This window comes from Polyodon spathula, chromosome 18 (genome assembly GCF_017654505.1).
Source record: "Polyodon spathula isolate WHYD16114869_AA chromosome 18, ASM1765450v1, whole genome shotgun sequence".
Classification (NCBI taxonomy): domain Eukaryota; kingdom Metazoa; phylum Chordata; class Actinopteri; order Acipenseriformes; family Polyodontidae; genus Polyodon; species Polyodon spathula.
Window position 1 is genome coordinate 11,423,311 of NC_054551.1, and position 21,488 is coordinate 11,444,798.

The window sequence follows — 21,488 nt, forward strand, 5'->3', positions numbered from 1 at the left end:
AGTACCATGAGGCCCTGCAGCTGTGTCTGGATCAGAGCCTGACGATCACAGAGGAGCTGGCAGAGAGGATGACAGTGATTCAGGACTCAAAGGACCTGCCTGAGGAAGCACGCAGGGAGCTGCTGGAGCGCATTGCAGACTGCTGCATGAGGCAGGGGAACTACCACCTGGCAACAAAGAAATACACACAGTCCGGCAACAAGCTTAAGGTGAGGGACACACCCACACATGTCATTCCCAAATTATTCTCCAAGCCCACGAGCACAGCGTTTCCCAAACTGTGGGTCCAGATACCGTTAGGTTATTACCATAAAACCCTGACAATTACCGAATGGGAAGCTGTACCAAAGCTGTCTTGGCTCCATATTACCGACAGTACAGCCTCACAGCGATAGCCACAGAGCCAACATGACGCCTAAGGGCATGCCTCCTGCGACACCCTAGAGCCCAAGGAGGGTCTCGCTCGGTTTGCGACATCAAGGCGGTAAAAACCCGCAAATGTCTGACTAAGTCCATGCAGCAGCATTGCATAACTCATTTAAGGAGGCGCCATAAAGGAAAGCCCAAAAAGTTGCCGTAATGTCCCCCGGCAATGGGGAGTCAGTCTGTTCATACGCCATGCGTATCGCATCTGCCACCCAGTGAGCTAGACGTTGCTTCGATAGGGCCTGACCTCTAGATCGGGACCTATAGCAGACAAACAGCTAGTTGGACTGTCTCCAAGATGCCGTCCTGAACAGGTAACAATGCAGAGCCTGAACTGGGCACAGCGTGAGCTGTCTACAGTCCTCCTCTGGCTCGTGCGGGGGAGGTCTGAAAGTTTCCAAAACCACTGGTTGGTTAATATGGAATGAGGATACCACCTTTGGCAAAAAGGATGGATTTGTTCTTAATGTTATCTGCAAGTCATTTCCCGTAAAAGCCATGCATGTGTCATCAATGGACAGCGCATAAAGCTCACTTACTCATCTGGCAGATGTAATGGCTATTAAAAATGCCACCTTCAGTGAAACGGCGCGCTTCTGCGGACGCAATGGGCTTGAATGGGGGACCCGTAAGGGCCCGCAGTACCAGTTCTAGATCCCACTTGGGGACCATACTTTTCATGGGAGGACGAAGCCTCCGAGCCCCGTAAGAAATTGCAATGCCAGGAAATGTGCCCCAGGGGACACAGCTTCATGGCACAGAAGATATTGCTGCCAGGTATATCTTTAAAGTGGACGCTGATTTTCCTGCGTCAAACAAGTGTTGTAAGAAGGTTAATAATCGTCTCAATAGGGGGTTGGTCACAGGATCGAGACCTTCAGCGAGGCACCAGTTTTGGAAAACTTTCCATTTATATGAGTACCAGGCTCTAGTTCTCGGCGCCCTAGCAGACTGTAGTGTTTCTACTACTGCATCTGGCAAACCTTGTCTGAATAGATGACTCTGTTCAACTGCCAGACCCAGAGTTGGAGCTGGGCTGGGTTCAGGTGCCATAATAGCCCCTCTGCTTGGCTCAGGAGGTCCTTGCGCAGCGGGAGCTGCCACGGCTGATCCAACAACATGTCGGAGAGGGGAGCAAACCAGCAAAACGTGTGCTCAGAGGGAACGCTTACAATAGCCCCTGTGGCCAGGGGTGAGCTAGCACATCTACTCCCAGGGGGCCCCCCATCTCTCTATGGAAAACCATAGGGGGCAATGAGTGGACTCGGCTGTGGCAAAGAGGTCGATTCATGCAGGTCGAAACCTCTCCCAAATCTCTTTAACCACTTGAGGATGCAATCTCCACTCCGAGCTGTCTGGAGCTCTTCTGGACAGGAGGTCTGCTGCTTTTTTGTCCAGACTGGGAAGGTGAACTGCCGTGATGGAACGCAAGTTTCTGTGCGTCCAGTCTGTGCGCTGCATGGTCAAGGCCCGGTGAGCACAGGCTGCCTTGGTGATTTATGTAGGCTACCACTGTGGTATTGTCCGTCCGGACCAGCACATGTTTGTGTGTTAATTGCTGGCGAAAATAGGATAGCGCCAGGCTCACTGCTTGCAGCTCTTGGGCATTTATGTGCGCTTGCTGCCAGTGTCCCTTCCACTGGCCTCTTATTCCTCTCCCATTCCAGACTGCTCCCCAGCCCAGGCTGGAGGCGTCTGTAATGACTACTTCCATTCTGTGAGGGGATCCGAAGCACAGGTTGCCGGGACGGAGCACCACTCCAGTGTCTCCTGGCATTGTCTGGACACTCGCACCAGCCGGTACCGATCTCAGACCGGGTACACCTTGAGCGTATTTACCCAGGCTTGAAGCGGGGGGCATTCTCAGCAGCCCTAGTGGAAGGATTTTCGAGGCAGCTGCCATCAGCCCCAACAACCTTTGATATACTTTGACCTGTAGGAGAGCGTCCTCTCTGAATAGGGAGAGTGTGGCCTCCAACGACCGAATCCTGTCTTCTGACAGTGAGGCAAGCATGCTCATAGAGTTCAGTTTGATCCCCAGGAACACTGTGGACTGAGACTGTATGAAGCTGCTCCTCTGTTGATGTATCGAGAGCCTTAATTTGGTCACATGATCTACGACATGTTTCGTGTGCGCCTCTGCGCGTGCTTTGGAATGCGCGCAAACTAACCAATTGTCCAGATAGTTTAGGATCCAAATACCCCGCAGCCTGAGTGGAGCCAGTGCTGCATCCTTGCACTTTGAAAATGTGCAGCGTACCAGCGAGAGGCCAAATGGCAGCACGCAGAATTCGGACGCGTTGCCTTGAAAGGCAAAGCGCAGAGATTTCTGTGCACGGGACGGATCGGGACGTGAAAGTAGGCGTCTTGCAGGTCTATCGATGTGAACCGGTTGGACGGACTGGAGGATACGCTCTGCTGTCAACATGTTGAACTTCCTCTGTTTGAGAAACAAGTTGAGGACCCTGGGGTCCAGAATTGGTCTGAAAACGCCATCCCTTTTGGGCACCAGGAAGTACCTGAGGTGCAGAGAGGTGTCTGCACCTCTGCACTGATAGTGGAGAAGGGGAGGGTGCCCCAGGTGTGCATGTGAGCTCCCTGGTCACTATAGCGGGGGAGCGGGGGGGCGTGGGCATGGGGGGTCCTGGAGGACCTCTGCGGAGGCTCTTGGACCACTGACCTCATTCTCCCATGGCTCGAGGAGAGAGACTCTGCTGGGGATAGGGCTGCTCTCCATCGCATAGTTCTCCTCGTGCACTGCTAGTGCTTTGGCCGCATGTTCTGGCCCTAAGCATCTGGCGCAGGACTAATGCTCGTTCTGCCTGAGCAGCTTCACCCCGCACTGGTCACACTGGTAGAACCCAGTGGAGGACCCAGTCGACTGGACCGACATGGCCTCGCAGGCGAAGGTACTGCGCTCTGTGTCAATAGTAGTGTGGTCTATGTCGGGCTGTAGATGCTTCCAAGCGATTCACCGGTGCCAAATCAGTCAGTGCCGGGATTGGCTTCTAGAAGAGCGCAATCAGTCGGGCCGGTTAGGTGCTGTTTTTCTCAACCTCAAAAGACGTCGGGAAAACTGCGGTCGATGCCGGGGTATGCAGCCAATTCAGTTGCCGTGGTCGTTGAGGGCAAGCACAGCCATGCTAGGAAAGCCCGACGCTTGAGAGGGGCGCTAGGCCCGAGCTGTTTTTTTTTCCGTTTGTTTTTGGTCACTGTGACCGATTAAATCGGCATAGAGGACGACGTCGTGAGCCCGCAGAGTCTCCTTGCAGTACCACAACAGCCCCCCACATGGTATATCAACTACATTGAGGCCTTGTTTAATGAAAAAGAGTAGTGGCCGCTCGCCAGTCCCCTCAAGAGGGAACTAAACCAGCTCTAGTCAGTAAACTGACGTGAGAATTAGGCACTCTTAACAACGCTTGAGAGCGTGATTTTACCAAGGAATCCAATAAATTTGTTGGTAAAAAACAAACAAATCAGCCAAATTCGGTACAAGAAAGCAATCTGTGATTTGTCTCAGTGGAGTGAGAGAGAAAATGGTGAAATGTTACTTTGAGGACGTCCCTCTTCACCAGGAGGTGGGAGGGACTTCCCCCTCACAGCAGGGCCCTGATAGGGTAGCTTTTTTATATATGCTCAGTGATTGATGGTCAGAGAGGGCTCTTTCCCATTCAGTAATGGTTGCCTTTCTATTGAAAGGGAACTGTATGTTCCACAAACTGCCGATTTAGTTTTCTGATTTGAAAATCTCCAATACAATGCTTTTCATAAATTACAATAATCCGTCGCTTATCTGCCCTAACCAACCTCTTCAGCAACAGTAGTCTATTATTGAACAGAGAAGATTAGTACACTCTGTTGTAATGTGCTTTGTGCGCTTCCTTTGCTGGTAGTGTCACGTGATCTGTTCAGTGTGTTGATATGTAAATAAATCCTGTTTGTCTGCGAGCCGTATCAACTTCTTGATCTCCTGTCTGTCACTCAGCAGTGAATGCAGGCACACACACAGCAGACGCCTTCCCTCTCACAAGCATTAATACCCTCTATCTTTCTAAACAAGGGGTTTAGGGGCGCTCCATAATAAAAGCTGAATCTCAAAATAATAATTGTGCAAATACAGTAATTGTTACAGTTGTGTATAATGCTATTTTAAAACAGAATTAATTTATCCGCCATTTTACATATTCACCATTACTCTGGTCCCATCACAGTGGGATACATGACAAATTACTATTTTTTTTGTTGTTGTTGTTGGGTCTTCGTATATTCCCCACTATCTCAGTGATGGCGTGTCCCTGGAATGTTCCTGGTGAGACAGGAACCCTTGCTCCTAAAAGACTTTAAAACTTAACTTTCATCCAGTTAACTTTTTTTTTCAGCCATGTAAATACATTTTAAAAGTGTCATACGGTGACTTTTTCTGAACGCCTATGGAGCTATTTGAGATGCAGAATGTAGCCATTCTGCATGTACATTTGTAAATATTACACTTGAAATTATAAAACATTCCATTATACAGTATCTGCAGAGGGATGGTGATAAACTGCACCCTTTCTGTTTAGTTTTGTATTCTGCACAGGCACTGCATAAATGTAGATCCCTGTTTCAATTCTGATGGCGTGTTAAACTCTTACAGGCAATGAGGGCACTCCTCAAGTCAGGAGACACGGACAAGATTGTGTTCTTTGCCGGAGTTTCTCGGCAGAAGGAGATTTACATCATGGCTGCCAATTACCTGCAATCTCTGGACTGGCGCAAGAACCCTGAGATCATGAAGAACATCATCAGTTTCTACACCAAGGGCCGGGCTCTCGACCTCCTAGCAGGCTTCTACAATGCCTGTGCACAGGTCAGGACAGGGACCCAATATATGTAAAGAACAACTTTTCTGACCACTGACTCTTGCTTCAGGCAATAAAGAATGTACCCTAAAAGCCTGTGTGTGTGTCATATATATATATATATATATATATATATATATATATATATATATATATATATATATATATATATATATATATATATATATATAATGATGATAATATAAATTATTTTGTCAGCATTGCATTAGACATTGGTAGAAAAATGTGTTTAAAATGTACAGCAAGACTCTGGGGTGCAATATCATCCAACCTGAAAGAAATAAAACAAGCTTTCTTTTCTATTATTGGTCTGTTAAATCCTTCCTATTGTTTAATTGTTTGCCCCCAGGTGGAGATAGACGAGTACCAGAACTATGAGAAGGCTCTTGGGGCACTGACAGAGGCTTACAAGTGTCTGAGCAAGGCAAAAGTTCGTAGCGCAGAGGAACAGGAGGGCAGGCTGGCTGAGCTGCAGCACAAACTCACCCTGGTCAAGAAATTCGTCCAGGCACGCAGGTAAACACCTGCTTTGAACCCCCACTGCAAGAGGAGGGATATCTTAGTCATGTCTTTAGCAAAGTAGTTGACTCAAAAGTCCACATCTGGTAAATTATATTAATTATTTGGTATCCGGAAAGTGCATTATAGTATTTACTTTGTTGTATTTCTGTTTTTATGGCATCAAGCTGCTTACTCACCATGGGTTTTCTTTAGACTTGCTGTAGTACAGATGTTCTTGTGCAGCTCTTGCTCAGATATCTGTTCCCTACAGGCTGTATGAGGAGGACCCTGGTGAGGCGGTGCAGCTGTGCGAAGCTCTGCTGCAGGAACCCGACCTTGACCCGGCCGTCCGCATCGGAGACATATACGGCTTCCTGGTGGAGCATCACTGCCAGCAGGGCAGCTTCCAGGTGGTGAGTGTCTGCCATAAATCCTCTTTACCACTTGGAGTGCTGAGGGCTTGAACACATCTGTCCACTAGAGTGTGCTGTTGTGATAAGTGCACCTGAACACTTGGGGGATTACTGAGGAGGGTGCTGTAATGAACAGGGTTGGTGTCAATTCCTGTTTTTAAAATCAATTCCCAGTACTCTTTTAAACAAATTCCAAGTCCTTCCTTTCCTTTTTTTTGTAATCGTGATGTAATACTGTCAATTTCATCCCTAGTCTGAGCTACCCTGTGCTCTCCTCCCCAGGCCTACCGCACTCTGGAGGAAATGAGAAAGCAGCTGCCCTCCCTCAATGTGAACTACTACGTGAGCCAGCGCAGCCTGGAGGCCATGCAGCGTGCCTTGGGGGTGCCCCTGAGTAGAGGAGGTGGCTTGGGACGAGGGCGCAGAGACAGTGAGGGGGAGGGGGGGGGGGGGGTGGAGGAAGCTGTGGAGACACACCTGGGAGATTAAATGGCACTGGCAAATTGTCTCAGCAGCACGGATGTGTAGGATTCACCACAACAGCTTTAAATACAAAGGGCTTCGGACAGATTCAGACTCATGAAGCGCCTGACTGTGTTTATTACAACGCATAAACAGGTGTACAGTATGAAGTCCAAAGCAGATGGATTACTTCCAAGATTTGTGAAGTACCAGGCACTGGGAAATCACACTGAAACAAAAGTGCAGGGTAACAACATACAAGAACTGAGTCAGAAACCAATACCATTAAAAACAGATCGGGGGGCCCCAAAAAATGAAATGTAAAGTACGATTTTAACCTGGGAGGTACCCCAGTGCAGTGCTTTTGAGATATGATCCACGTCTTTAACATTATTAGAAAAGATTTACAAAAGCTGAACTTGACACAAGTACAAATGTTATACAGTGAAAAGTCACCCAAGAATTATCCCTTACAAACCACCATAGAAAGACCTGTATCAGTGGCTGTACATATAATTTCTGTTTAGTATTATAAGGGAAAACAAAAACTTCTCAGGGCTAACTGTCCAAAAGCCCAACAAAAAAAAAATAACCTAAATTATTGCCCTGAACTTGTACAACTAAAACACATAGGAAGTCCACGCATGCACCTATCATTAGGTAGCATGTGAAGCAAGCTGACACACCAGCAACTACTGTAGCAGATCTCAGGAAAAACAAGTTCCAACTACAGCTTCAGTAGTAACAGTACCAAATCACTTCTGTAAATAAACTGATTCAAAGACTTATTTAAATCCCCTGTACAGACTTTGTATTTACATTTTAAAAGTTGAGAACTTTGTTATATATAGTTCTTTTTTTAAAGATAATTTCATATTGTTATATATTGATATCCATGTACTTTTTCTATGTTCCCTCTAATTGTACGTTTATTCAGCAATTTTCTTAAGACTTTATATTATCATTTTTCATAAAACTTCCAGAAAGAAATTGATTACTTTTATAAAAGAAATCTTGTAGAAATGTTGACTATTTTGATACAAAATAAATACTGTTGAATTATTAGTCTCTCTATTTTTTCAACAGAACCCTTCTACCTTTAAAGATATGTCCTTAATTAGCTTAACTATTCAGGAGCCCAAACTATGCTGGTAGTCAGGACCTTGATGTGATAACTGGTATACAAAACCTTCAAGTTTGACTTACAAATGGGTATTACGCACAGCTGAATCCTCTGACTGCGTTGATATGAAGCACACAATTGAGTTAAGGGGAAAAAATATTTATTTTTGGTAACTGGGGAACATAGGCTTAAATTATTATACAACTTCCCCAAACACATCTGCAACAACCGAAGTACAAAACTGGAAGTGTAGGGAAACAATTGGATCTAAAACAAACATAAAACACCTTCCCACTGAGTATTTTTGGCAACTCCTTGCATATGCCAAGTCTATAAATATTTCATCCATTGAGTGTGTACCAAGGATGGCAGCCCACCTTCTTCCCCTGCTTGTACAGGCTGTTCCAGATGCGACTTCCTGCGAGTGTGACCTGGCAGGTCTTCAAGCACTTCCAAGCCTCTCTCTCTTCCTCACTCAATCCCTCCCGTGCAGCCCGTTGACTGGCTGGGTCCCCTGGCTTCCATGGCTCCTCAAAGCTGCAGGGCCTGGCCGTTGGGTCCAAGAGAAGGGCTCCCTATACTCTTCTTCAGGATCTTCTCCAGCAGCAGCAGGCTCTGCCCTGCCAGACCCCGGCAATCTGCATCAGGATCGGCCTCTGCCACATCTGACAGAGAGGGAAACATTTTAACAAAGCATGCATTTTTATAAAGGGACTAACATCCCTGTGAGTAGTAGCCCATACAGAAAGGTCTAGATTCTTAATAGCTCACTCTCATATTAGAGGGAAAAGGCAGCTCAAAGTGGATACAGGTGTCCCTTTATAACATGTGCTTATTTTTTAGCAACGGATTATGTTGCAAATCTACTACTAAGAATAAATATCACCATTGGGGTTTAGCCAGACAGAGGTTTCCCTTACACAGGAACTCTTCAGGAGTGTGATCCACTGTTTGCTACATCTCTCCAAACCTGTGCCTTAACCCCTTGTCTGCTGAGGCCCTTTTGATACTCTGTGCTACAAGAATTTTGTGATTTTGGGAGTCAGCTGTTTTACACCAAAATTACCATATGTTCCCCCTTTCAAAAGGGTCCAAAAAAAAAGAAACGCTTTTTTTTTTTTTTTTTTTTTTTTTGTCAGTGTGAACTTTTCATTGGTGACAAGTTTTCATAGGTTTGTAGTTACCACAAAAATACAGCTAAATTGTATCATACCTACATCATCCTCAGTCCCTAAAATCCTGATGTTTGATGTAAGATTTTACAGACTTTTAGCTGCTTGATTTGCCTGTCTGTGTAAATTGTTTTATTTGTTTTGGGGTACTATGTGCTCTAAGCTGACACTAGGCCACTTTCACTTTTCCAATTCGAATTATGCAGCCCTTGGTGTATATTACTCATGCCAATTTCATGTGCTCAGTACACCACCAAAGAATGAGATATCCAGGCAAAGTATGTATTTTCTGAATCTGAACAAAATAAAGACTTTAGAAATAGTTAACATAACATCTCCCTTCGATGGTTTGTTACCTATAATCCTTCTGCAATCTGAGGTAATGTCATTGTATGTAGTAAAAATCAAGATTGACTCATAATTTCTGAGTGCCCTCCATCACCAACCATGTAAGACTCACAAGTTAATTATTCCAGACAGAAAAGCATGATGTAAACTTTGTACCGGAGTCAATGCTTACTAAAAATCAAGACTACTTATAGATCTTACTGAACTACCATCTTGTGAACTAATGTAAAAAGATTTTGCCTTCATTAGCCTAACTAACCAGAGGCCTGACTCCTGCTGTTAAAAGTAAGTCATTTGTTCAAACAACCCATAAACATCACCTACAATTTTATTTTTCAGAATACACTACCTTAAAATTAAAGGAAATGACGTAACTATATAGACCCTAGAAAGTTTAAACAAAACAGCTTTCTCTACCTGCTTGCAATCACTAGAGGTGTTAGGCTTTGAACACAGTCAATAAATAAACTGAGACTTCTTAACCTCCTAGTGAGGAGGCTCCAGAGCAATCTGAGTGCCACTGAGTCAGTGTGGCGGAGGATATCCTGCCACTGGCTATTGGCTCACATCCTCAACCAGTTTCACAAGGCTTCCTCTCAATTCACACTCGCCACAAGTGTCCTGGCATCCAACCTGCAGCACCCCCTTTCCAGGCTGACATACATAATGGACACAATGTTTTATGTTTGAACTATTTTATAATTAACAATGTGGTTGTTATCATAACAGTAAAAGTGTGATATACCAACAAACCAAAGTCTATGCCACACGTATTCAATTATATTTCTAATACTATTATTAGTGTTAGTGCCAGACAAGTTGCTCCATTTATTTTTGTTGTTTAGACTAGCACTACCAAACTGTACATTAGAGTCACACTGGAAAGGAGGGCTTCCTCAGGAACTACACATTTTAAATAAAAAAAACAGGAGTAAACAAACAAGTTCCTTGTGTGTTCTTGCGGGAATACTACAGCATTGGAAATGATTACTGGAAATGTCCTCTTCAGGGGGCTGGCGACAGAGACAGAACAGGAAGTGAATATCTCAAAGAAGCTGTGCTTTCCTCTGCCTAACTGCTAGGACAAATACTTGGGTTAAAATCCTGCTTATTTCACATCTCTAACTACTACACCACACTGCCTCCCTCCCAGTCACTCAGCTCTAACTACTACACCACACTGCCTCCCTCCCCGTCCTTCAGCTCTAACCACACTGCCTCCCTCCCAGTCCTTCAGCTCTAACCACTATACCACATTGCCTCACTCCCAGAACCACAGCTCTACCTCCCAGCTCTAACCACTAAGCCTCACTGCTCCCTCCCAGTCCCTCAACTCTAACCATGAGACCACACTTCTTCCCTTAGTCCCTCATATCTGATCACTTGGCCATACTACATTACAGTCCTACATAGTTAATCCATCACTACTCATATTTAACGTAGGACAAGAAGGCACAAATGGGTAGGAAGTCATAGCCTACCAGGTGAAGGTGTAGCATGCAAAAAAAAAAACAATTAAATTAAATTCTGTGCAATTGCAGAAGCACGGCAAAACGTGTGCAAGAAGCGACAAGCCTTTATGTGCTGAACGGCCTCTTCTTGTTCCCAAACTTATCTTATGTCATACATCCAAATGTATTACACACTTATTTTCATAGCAATATAGATTTTTTTCATGGATTTACCTGAAGGAGTTGCCAAAAATGGAATGTGCGTTTCAAGTGATACTGCACACACTCACCTCTTAGCCACGCCCTGGCCTCCAGTATTTCATCACTCACCTCCTAGCCATGCCCTGGCCTCCAGCATTTGATCACTCACCTCCTAGCCATGCCCTGGCCTCCAGCATTTCATCACTCACCTCCTAGCCATGCCCTGACCTCCAGCATTTCATCACTCACCTCCTAGCCATGCCCTGGCCTCCAGCATTTGATCACTCACCTCCTAGCCATGCCCTGGCCTCCAGCATTTCATCACTCACCTCCTAGCCATGCCCTGACCTCCAGCATTTCATCACTCACCTCCTAGCCATGCCCTGGCCTCCAGCATTTCATCACTCAGCTCTGAAAAGACTCGCTCATTGGGCACGCTCAGCAGCACAGCATAGACAGAAAAAAGGACCCCTTGCCGAACCACCCTGAGAGACAGAGACATTGGTTAAATCCCAGTTACCCCACATGCATTAATGCGCTCAAGGTAACATCAGAGACAAGAGCTGCTGTTTTACATTTCCGTGAAAGTTAGATATTCAGCATCTTTATAAGGCTCATTTAAGCAAAGCCAAATACAAGTAATAATGTAAGTTCCTCAGCTACTGTTTTTATACTTTTTCTTGTACGGATGTTTGTTTCTATGAAAGCCTGGATTTTTCTATGACTTGTTGAATTGATTTGAAAATGTCTTCATAATGGTAGAGAAACTAAACATAACTGAACGTTGCTCCCCCAAAAAAAAGTGTTGCTCCAAAACACTGAAAACACCCATCCACTGGATACCAATCGATCTGTAAGCAGAATCACTGTGGAGCCAGATTTGCCATGCTACATTTTTACACAAAGCTTTTAAAAGCAGGGAGGACAAATGCAATAAATATATTCTGGCTACAAATAAAATGCTGTCTCAACATAACTGTCTTGGAGGATATACAAATACAAACAGAAAATATCAAGGAGGGAGGGAAGCTAGACTCCATTTCATTTCCTAAGCGTTCCGAAACTTTAACATTTTGTAATTTTTTGTAACCAACCAGAAAGCCATCCTGAGAAGACCTCCATTCAAGTGCTGGTTTCACAAGAAAAAAGTTAGTGTTTGCCTTTTTGAGCCTTTCTACGCATGCGCAAATCTTAGAGCTTAAAACGGCAAGGTTCTCTGCGTTCATCGAAAATTACAGGACGAAAACAAACAAGTTTTGCATTGCAGACAGTAATTTTTGTTTAAATAGGTTGTCATCTTACTTATAGAAGTGTATTGCAGACAGTATTTTTTTTTTTTTTTTTTTAAAGGTTACATTTATCGTAATGTATTTTACGTTTAATTTGTATTATAAATACATTTTATTTTCAGGAAATTGCTCGCTGTATTTTAGTTTTTTTTTTATATAAATAAATATTTTAAAAACATTACTTTGTCAGTATAATTTATGTCTATGCATAGTTAAAATCACTACTTGCCAAATGTGTGTTTCCTTTAAAAAATGTAATTCGTGGACATGTCATCCTGTGGGGTAAGCAAACAAGTGTTTAGTAAGTGTGTATGTAAGCTCACTTAACAGTTACATTATTTTCATGGTAAATTGCTCAGTGACTTTGAACCTTTTCAATAAATTAAAGTGGCTACAAACACTTTTCTTCATGTAGAGAATAATGTTTTTGACTCTGTAATCAAGTCTACATGGGATATCTAAACCTGTTAATAGAAAACGTACACGTTTAGTGGAAGATGGTGTTTTTAAGGTGTATATATAATTTGAGAAACGCAAAATGATTGCCGTCCTATACATACCATCCAAAAGTCCAGTTATATTATGTATGTGAACACCTGTAATCTGACTAGACTACATTACTAATAATTCAGATAGCTCTCCAATTTAATGTAGTATCCTGTGCAAATCTCTGATCCTCACTTCTACAACAAAAGTCCCCACTCATCAGTCATTGTATTTGAGGAAAGATAAAATGTCATATCACAGGTTATACTTTTTACTTTATTATTATGCGAAACTCTGTGTGAGAACTTGCTCTTAATGTTATCTGATTTGTTTTAATTATTGTTTCACACCAGATCTGATTAATCAAATATAAAGATATCATGAATATAATGTAGATATCATACAGCATTCATTGCGTACCATACAGCAATACTAATGTCTACATACATTTCTCAATAACAAAGATATTCAAAAAATGCACTTTAATAAAACAAAACAAGACATGTACACAATTCAAAATATACAATACACAACAATATACACAATAAAAACAAAGATATAAGGGTGCGTATGGGAAGGGAAGAATATATTTGTAGAAGGTGTGGTTTAATTCCATGCTGAAGGTTTTTTAGGAATATATCATTATCAGTGTCATTCACATGGACAGCACCCCACCTAAACAGCCCAACCTGATTTAATTTTAGGGTGCCGAATTGCACCCCCTTATAAAATCCAAAATTCCGTTATTCACCCAGTTACTTTTTTTTTTTTTTTGGAGATGCCTTTACATTTTCCAAAGACGTGGCTGGGTGATGCACGACTAAATTATTTTTGTATTTGGAAATTGCTCCTGTAAATTTGTTAAATCACATTTTTCAATTTATCTAAATCATTGCCTCCATCATGAATCACCGGGATATCAGGTCTGGAAGGGGAATTAAAAAAAAAAAAAAATCATAAACAAAAAGAGCCAAGCCCCCTCCGTCCAAACCAGCGCACAGAGGAGTTTGGCAGCTACAGGTCCAGCCCGAGGTGATTTTTTCTTTGGTAACTTCCATGAAATTCCTGTGTGTATATATATATATGCACATACACATACAAATGTTTTTGGTCAAAAACATTTTAATAGTAAGCAGCAAAAATGTCTCAATAATTTAAATAACATGGAATCGTCCTTTGACTGCGTTACAATAAGCTAATAGTGAGATTTCTTTCATACTTATTAAATATTACAGTGGCTCTCAAAAGTATTCACCCCCATTTTATTGTGTTACAACATGGAATTAAAATGGATTTAATTAGGAGTTTTTGCCACTGATCAACACAAAAAAAGTCCATAATGTCAAAGTGAAAAATAAAATCTACAAATTGTTCTAAATTAATTACAAATATAAAACATTTTGATTCCATGTTGTAACACAATACAATGTAGAAAAGTCCAAGGGGGTGAATACTTGTGAGAGCCACTGTATGTTTTTCATTATTTTGAATGTATAAAAATGTATTTCATCGCTCGTTTTATTCTAGTGCAGTTCTAAATCTCCAAGTGAAGAATTTCACTGCTTGAAATAGGGAAACTAACTACATAAATTAAGCGTATGATTGTGAGATAAGTGTTTGATACTTGACCCGGCTTTTCAAAACTGGCTGATAGCTTTCAATACAGTCTTATGACCGCAGTATATAAGTGCATATCAAAATAAATCGCAAGACAAATGCATAATGGTTTCTGATACAGTATGTCAACACATACAAATTATACAAGTATTTATTTCTCTTTCACTGTATTATTTGTACGAAGAAAACCTAATATTAATATCTGTGGCGATTACAAATTTTTAAAACTCTGGTGACAGTTTGCCATGTCTCTGTAAACTGGGAATTAAACTTAACACCTGTTATTAAATAATAGATAATATGTCGAAACTGTTATTACATTTTAAAACAAATATAATTGCACATAAAAATAAATCGCACGACAAATGATAAATTATTTCTGCGTGTCATAACCCATATACAAAATAATGCATGCATTGTATTTATTTCTCTTTTGCTAATACTTGCAAATATATTGCAAGTACATGTACAAAGAACACCTATGATATAAAGTAGCCAGAGATTAAATGTAAACTTTGTAAACTACGTAGCCTAAAGTTAACCTAATATTAAATAATAATATGAAAAACATGTTATTAATATTACAGCGACGTGTTTGATGTTTTACCACATATACTGTAGCTTTTAATAAAGATCCTGACAACATTAAGAGTAAAACAATTTACTAGACACACTGGAAACATCACAATAACAGTCTGTTCTGAATAAAAGTACACAGACAGAAAGTCGGCGGCTTAACCGTGCCTTTAAGCTCTAAGATTCGCGCGTGCGTAGAAAGGCTCAAAAAAAGGCAGACGCTAACTTATTTCACGGCTAACTTATTTGCCGTGACGCCGTTACTGTTTTATGATGCCCTGCAACATTAATGTGGATGAGACTGCTGTACAACATGTGTATATGTGGAAAAGACTTCCTAAAATAACCTTACGGGTCTGTGTGGTAACGAATGGCCCAAACGAAGTCCAGCAGAGCTTTCCCCATCTGAGTGGCCACCTTAGGATGCAAGCACATTCAAAACATTATTGATTAATAAAGAGCCATCTGTGGAAATCACTGGGAAACTTGATAGTCCCTGATACGCTTATGTAGAAGGTTGCATTATTCCCCAGTAGCACATCTAGTAAAAGTCTCGCTATTTGGAGAGCAGGGGTTTGAATCCCAGTCATGCAGAGTTGTATCACTGCTGTGGCCACAGAGAACTCTTCAGGGACAGGGAGGGGAATTGGCTGGGGACTGTTCACTGTGCTGCAGCGACCCCTGCTGGTCAACATAGCAGGGTGGAACACTTGCCTCCATTGCTTCATGGTTTAGGCAGGTGAAAAGTCAATTGGCTCGATACAGAACAGAGGTCACCCATTGACCAGCAGAGGTGAACCAACAGAAATACTGAGTTCCATAATAATGATCAAACTCACTAAATGCCCAGCCACTAAACAAGAGAAACATTCGGTTTCCAATTCTTATTCAAACCTTCCACTAAAACATTAAGTTAATGCACAAATGTAGAGGAACAGATTACGATTCAGTATAAAAATATAAATCAATAATAAATGAAGGCATGATTTTTCAACTCAAAACAGCTGCAAAAGATTTTCAGTAAAAGCCTGCAAGACTCCATATCCATGCATGTCATTTCTACTCAATTGTATCCACCACAGATGACTTTGATCTATACCTCAGAGATCAGGGATACACCCGACTCTCACCATGCTGAGTGCATGAGCTGGAGTTCTGAACCCCACAGCTGCGCTATTCCAGTAAGCAGGCCACATGTTGGCAGGACAGTGACTCATGTGATGCTGGATTCAAATAGAGACAGTCCTTGTTTTTCCTCACAGAACGGGAAACCCTTTGCTCAGTTTTAATCAACAAGAGACTTGTTACTGGAGCTTTAACCCTCTCCTGTCAGTGCTGAGATTCCTCATGAAGAAGCTGTGTCCCAGCACTTAGAGCATGGCCTGAAATTAGTGAACAGAGGAAGCTATCTGCACCTACCTACATGTACAAGTATCTGAAATCACAGGTAAAACTATATGAAATTAAGTAATGTAGGCAATTGGAATAATGACAGTTCATTTTCCATTTCCGACCAACTGTTTTATCGATTATATATGTATATTTTTTTTTACCCAGTTCAAATGCCTCGTCACATTTGCAACCCTAATGCAGCTGCCTGTGCGTCCTCAGACAAAAGCTGAAATGCAGCACACGCAGGACTTGAACTAGCAGACTGAGAGAACACCACTGAAACAGTAGAGCCAGAAAAATCACAAACTTAAAAAAACGGTCTGGAACCCTAAACAGGTTTAATTTACTAAAACTAAAAAGCTAACTAAATAGTAGTTAAGAAATGAGATAAAATGAAGGTCCTGCTTCACTGTTTTTTGGAGGCGTACCGGGGCGTTGACAGCAAAGTACATCAGGACCCCCAGAGTGTGGACCAGCCGACCCAAGACCAGGTGGTCACTTCCCAGCAGGTCAAAGGTCACCTGTGGTCTGAAGGAAAGAGCATCAGCAGGGTATACATAGTGAAGTCACTTCGTTCTTTTCAGAGATGTCATGCCTCAGGTATCGAGAAGATGACATTAAAATCAGTGATACAGAAACAATATGCACTTGTGTGAAAATGTCAGACCACTTTGTGTTTTAATTCAACATCTTAAACAGCTTCTAAAAAGCCTCAAGCATTTTACCATTTTTTATTTTACCACATGTTCCTTTTCTCTTATTGTTTTCAATTAATTGCACATGAGACCTATTAAAGTCATCCATTAAAATTAGACATGCATTAATTGCCTACTTTGACAATTTTCCAAGATTTTCAGTTCCAGTGATTTGATTTCATATGCACAATCCAAACTGCTGAAGCAATGGGGCGTTCTAATACATGTGCCCACTACTGTACCTCTGGTATAGTTATTGAGTTCACTGGGTATTCATTAACAGAATCACACATTCACAAATCAGACAGCCAGAGGTCCTCAGGGGCTATTATGTAGGATGTCTAAGTAGGATGAACTGATAGCTGATAACTAACTATTTTGTTAAAAAAATCAAACTTAAATGATATTGACATTAAGTATTTATACCAAATACAAATCACAGGTATTTATCATTAAAGAATCATTTACAAGTAGCCCTGGTGTGCTTTTGGTCACCCCTCTGCTAAATATACAATGTGACACGTAAGAAAGTTACCCCGATTTACATGACACAGTGTTCTTACACCCCTAAACTTCTGTGGTTGTACTCGATTAATGTAATTGTGAAGAAAGTAGACTTTAAATCAGTGTAAGTAATTGAACTGCTTCAGATAAAACATCTTGCCAATTACAGTTTCATTAAACAAATATAAATCATGAGAAATACCAATCCAGGCTATTTGTGGATATTTATGATGAGCTGAAGTGGCAAGTCAAAATGATACATTAGTAGCAAAACTTGATCATGGGACTGAATCTTCCCATACTAAAAAAGAAGTTCTGCATATAGAATATTATAATCTTATTTGGGGTCGTAAATCATATATATATATATATATATATATATATATATATATATATATATATATATATATATATATATATATATATACACACACACACGCACACGCAGCTCTGGAAAAAATTAAGAAACCACTGCAAAATTATCAGTTTCTCTGGTTTTGGGTAAAATGAACATTTTTGTTTTATTCTATAAAACTACTGACAATATTTCTCCCAAATTCCAAATGAAAATATTGTCATTTAGAGCATTTATTTGCAGAAAATGGCAACTGGTCAAAATAACAAAAAAGATGCAGTGTTGTCAGACCTCGAATAATGCAAAGAAAATAAGTTCAGATTCATTTTTAAACAGCACAATAATAATGTTTTAACTTAGGAAGAGTTCAGAAATCAATATTTGGTGGAATAACCCTGATTTTCAAGCACAGCTTTCATGCGTCTTGGCATGCTCTCCACCAGTCTTTCACATTGACGTTGGGTGACTTTATGCCACTCCTGGCGCAAAAATTCAAGCAGCTCGGCTTTGTTTGATGGCTTGTGACCATCCATCTTCCTCTTGATCACATTCCAGAGGTTTTCAATGGGGTTCAGGTCTGGAGATTGGGCTGGCCATGATAGGGTCTTGATCTGGTGGTCCTCCATCCACACCTTGATTGACCTGGCTTGATTGAACTGGACCGAACAGGACGACCTTTTTATAGTGGGAACATTGTCAGAGCAGAAGAAAGCAAGTTTTCTTCCAGGACAACCTTGTACTTGGCTTGATTCATGCGTCCTTCACAAAGACAAATCTGCCCGATTCCAGCCTTGCTGAAGCACCCCCAGATCATCACCGATCCTCCACCACATTTCACAGTGGGTGCGAGACATTGTGGCTTGTATGCCTCTCCAGGTCTCCCTCTAACCATTAGACGACCAGGTGTTGGGCAAAGCTGAAAATTGGACTCATCAGAGATGACCTTACTCCAGTCCTCTACGGTCCAATCCTTATGGTCTTTTGCAAACCTCAGCCTGGCTCTTCTTTGCTTCTCATTGATGAAGGGCTTTTTTCTAGCTTTGCACGACTTCAGCCCTGCCCCTAGCAGCCTGTTTCGAACCGTCCTTGCCGTGCACTTCACCCCAGCTGCCGTTTGCCATTCTTTTTGTAGGTCACTTGATGTCATCCTACGGTTGCTGAGTGACATTCGAATGAGTTGGCAGTCATCCCGGTCAGTGGAGAGTCGTTTTCGCCCTCTGCCAGTCTGTAGCTTTGTTGTCCCCAATGTGTGCTGCTTGACCTTGTTCTTATAAACCACCGTCTTTGAAATTTTAAGGATGGAAGCAACCCGACGCTCACTGTATCCCTCTGCCAGTAAAGCCAGAATTGAACCCTTCTTTTCCTCACTCAAAACTTTCCTTTTCAACTCTTTGGGCATGGTCAATAGTTATTTTTTGATTCCAGTTAATTTTGAGGTACTACTAACACTGTTTTGCCATCCAGCTGGTCCTATTGCAAGAGCGTAGTGATGACCATAGGAGTGGTTTTTATACTTTTCCTCGTTAAATAAGAGTTGGTTCAGGTGATCCCCTAATCAGTACCTCATTCAGTAGAATGAGGTGTGCCTGTGTTGGAATTCAACAGACACTGGAATGGAATGGCTGCCATACATGTAGAGATGCTGATTTAAGAAAAATTTGCAGCGGTCTCTTAATTTTTTCCAGAGCTGTGTGTGTGTGTGTGTGTGTGTGTGTGTGTGTGTGTGTGTGTGTGTGTGTTCTATATATATATATATAAATAATTTTATGGGTCTCAGACTTTCCTATATGAATCATGCACACATGTTTTTGCATTTGAAGCTGTCTCAGAATGTACCTGTCGTAGTTGCGGAGCAGGGGGAAGAAGAAGTAGCCAGCGACTGGAGCGAAGCGGTTTGGAGCAGCACTGCTACCTGTCCTGGGGGCTCCCTGTTTGAAAGGGTCACAGTTACAATGGACAACTGAAATGAATGTCAATGCTCTTATATTGACTTCAATGCTTTATTAATTTAACATATACACGCTTTGTTTAATATGTTGATAATACAGACCAAGGGGTTCTATATAATAATAATAATAATAATAATAACACATTTTTTTAATATAGCACCTTTCACAATAACTATTGCCCCAAAGCACTTCACATGAATAAAACAGACAAATATTCATGAGAATGCAAGAAAAGCAAGGAAAAAAGAAATACATAGAATAGTAAAACAAGGCAGAGAACAAAAGGAACACCATCTGAGCATAAAAAAGCTACATTATAGAAGTGTTTTAATCCTGTTTTAAAAGCAGTGACACTTGATGCTTCCCTTTTTTGGGGGTGGCCTATAACTGGGGGGCGCTACCACCTGTGTTTTTTTTTTTTTTTTTTAAATTTGTGGGACAGTAAGCAACCTGGCATTCTGTGATCTGAGTGGAGTCTAAGAATATATGGTACTAAAAGACCACTGAAATATGATGGACTTAAGTTCAAAGCAACACCTTAAGATCTATCCTGAAATTGGACTGGAAGCTAGTGCAGAGATGCTAGCACAGGAGTGATGTGATCTTGTCTCTTAGTCCCATATATAGGAGTAACAAGTTAGTACAGGTCTTAGTCTAAAAGAATCCCTGACTACTCCCTGACTAACTTAATACCTTGTTTTACATTGCCCTTGGGGGAATATGACCAATTCATTGTGTTTGTTGCAATGGAGAACCTACCTGCAGGTTATCATTAGTACTGTCATCCGTACTGACTACATGATCATCCCCAGTTAAGACACTACTTTTAATTCATTTTAGTCTCTCCATAAATATATAAATAAAGGCTGAATTTAGATCTGCTACCTTTCAGATTCTCTACATCATCAAGATCTCCTACCCTTACCTTGCCAAACCGCCTGGTCTTGCTTTCGATTCGCTGGTCCACGACCTGCCTCCAGTGCTGGGCGGTGCCTTGGAGGTCAGGGGCCGTCTTCATAGAAATAGGCTGTATCAAAGGAGGCGGATTATGGCTGGAGGGGGCAAAGTTTGCAGAGGTTGGTTGAGAGAGATCCTGTGCTGCCAGAGCCAAAACCTGGACAGAAGACAATAATGTTAGAAATAATGTGTATCCAACTGTACATACACTCACTGCACACTACATCAGGAAAAGAGGCATAAATTCAGTTTCAACAAACGTAAAGAGTTGCACAACGGTCACAGAAACGTAAGATCCAAATACCAAATGGGGGGATAGAACCAAAACCATTACTTTAAGTGCAGTACAGAAACCAGGACCAGAGGATACAGTAGGAAATTAAGTGGAGAAAGACTTAGGACAGATGAAAGCAGACACTTCTTCACACAGAGAGTGGTAAGGGGATGGAATGGGCTACCTAGTCATATTGCTGAGGCAGAATCACTAGGATCCTTTAAGACCTGACTTGACAAAGGTCTGAGATCAATCAGCTACTAGGAACCGGATGGGCATAGGTGGGCCGAATGGCCTCCTCTCATTCGTACATTACTATCTGCTTTATGGTCCTGAAATTGCCATAAACTGCGCTAGATGTAAGGACTTGAAGTTCATTAAAAAATAATACTACATATTTTTATTTTCACTGCTCATAGCTGTCTGAAGAGC

The 21,488-nt window shown here is 41.8% G+C and overlaps 2 protein-coding genes across 6 annotated transcripts in view; one reads left to right on the plus strand and one right to left on the minus strand.

Moving 5' to 3' along the window:
- LOC121294126 (intraflagellar transport protein 140 homolog) overlaps window positions 1–6,925 on the plus strand; it is a 63,509-nt gene extending 56,584 nt beyond the window's left edge. For all 3 annotated transcript variants that reach the window (XM_041217706.1, XM_041217705.1, XM_041217707.1), the window contains 5 exons: window positions 3–209; window positions 5,066–5,278; window positions 5,641–5,807; window positions 6,064–6,205; window positions 6,488–6,925. In XM_041217706.1, the coding sequence (XP_041073640.1) occupies window positions 3–209; window positions 5,066–5,278; window positions 5,641–5,807; window positions 6,064–6,205; window positions 6,488–6,694 (936 nt within the window). In that variant the 3' untranslated portion in view covers window positions 6,695–6,925. The remainder of the gene's footprint in view (window positions 1–2; window positions 210–5,065; window positions 5,279–5,640; window positions 5,808–6,063; window positions 6,206–6,487) is intronic.
- Window positions 6,926–7,946: 1,021 nt separating this feature from the next.
- The window catches only part of telo2 (TEL2, telomere maintenance 2, homolog (S. cerevisiae)), a 36,554-nt gene continuing 23,012 nt past the window's right edge, over window positions 7,947–21,488 (minus strand). Inside the window, exons 16-21 of one of the 3 annotated variants that reach the window (XM_041217708.1) lie at window positions 20,751–20,939; window positions 19,713–19,804; window positions 16,751–16,850; window positions 15,283–15,347; window positions 11,332–11,447; window positions 7,947–8,455 (exon numbers count right to left, since the gene is read on the minus strand). In XM_041217708.1, the coding sequence (XP_041073642.1) occupies window positions 8,322–8,455; window positions 11,332–11,447; window positions 15,283–15,347; window positions 16,751–16,850; window positions 19,713–19,804; window positions 20,751–20,939 (696 nt within the window). In that variant the 3' untranslated portion in view covers window positions 7,947–8,321. Of the gene's footprint in view, window positions 8,456–8,897; window positions 10,324–11,331; window positions 11,448–15,282; window positions 15,348–16,750; window positions 16,851–19,712; window positions 19,805–20,750; window positions 20,940–21,488 lie in introns of those variants that run through there. The other 2 variants (XM_041217709.1, XM_041217710.1) reach the window with 2 other exon arrangements.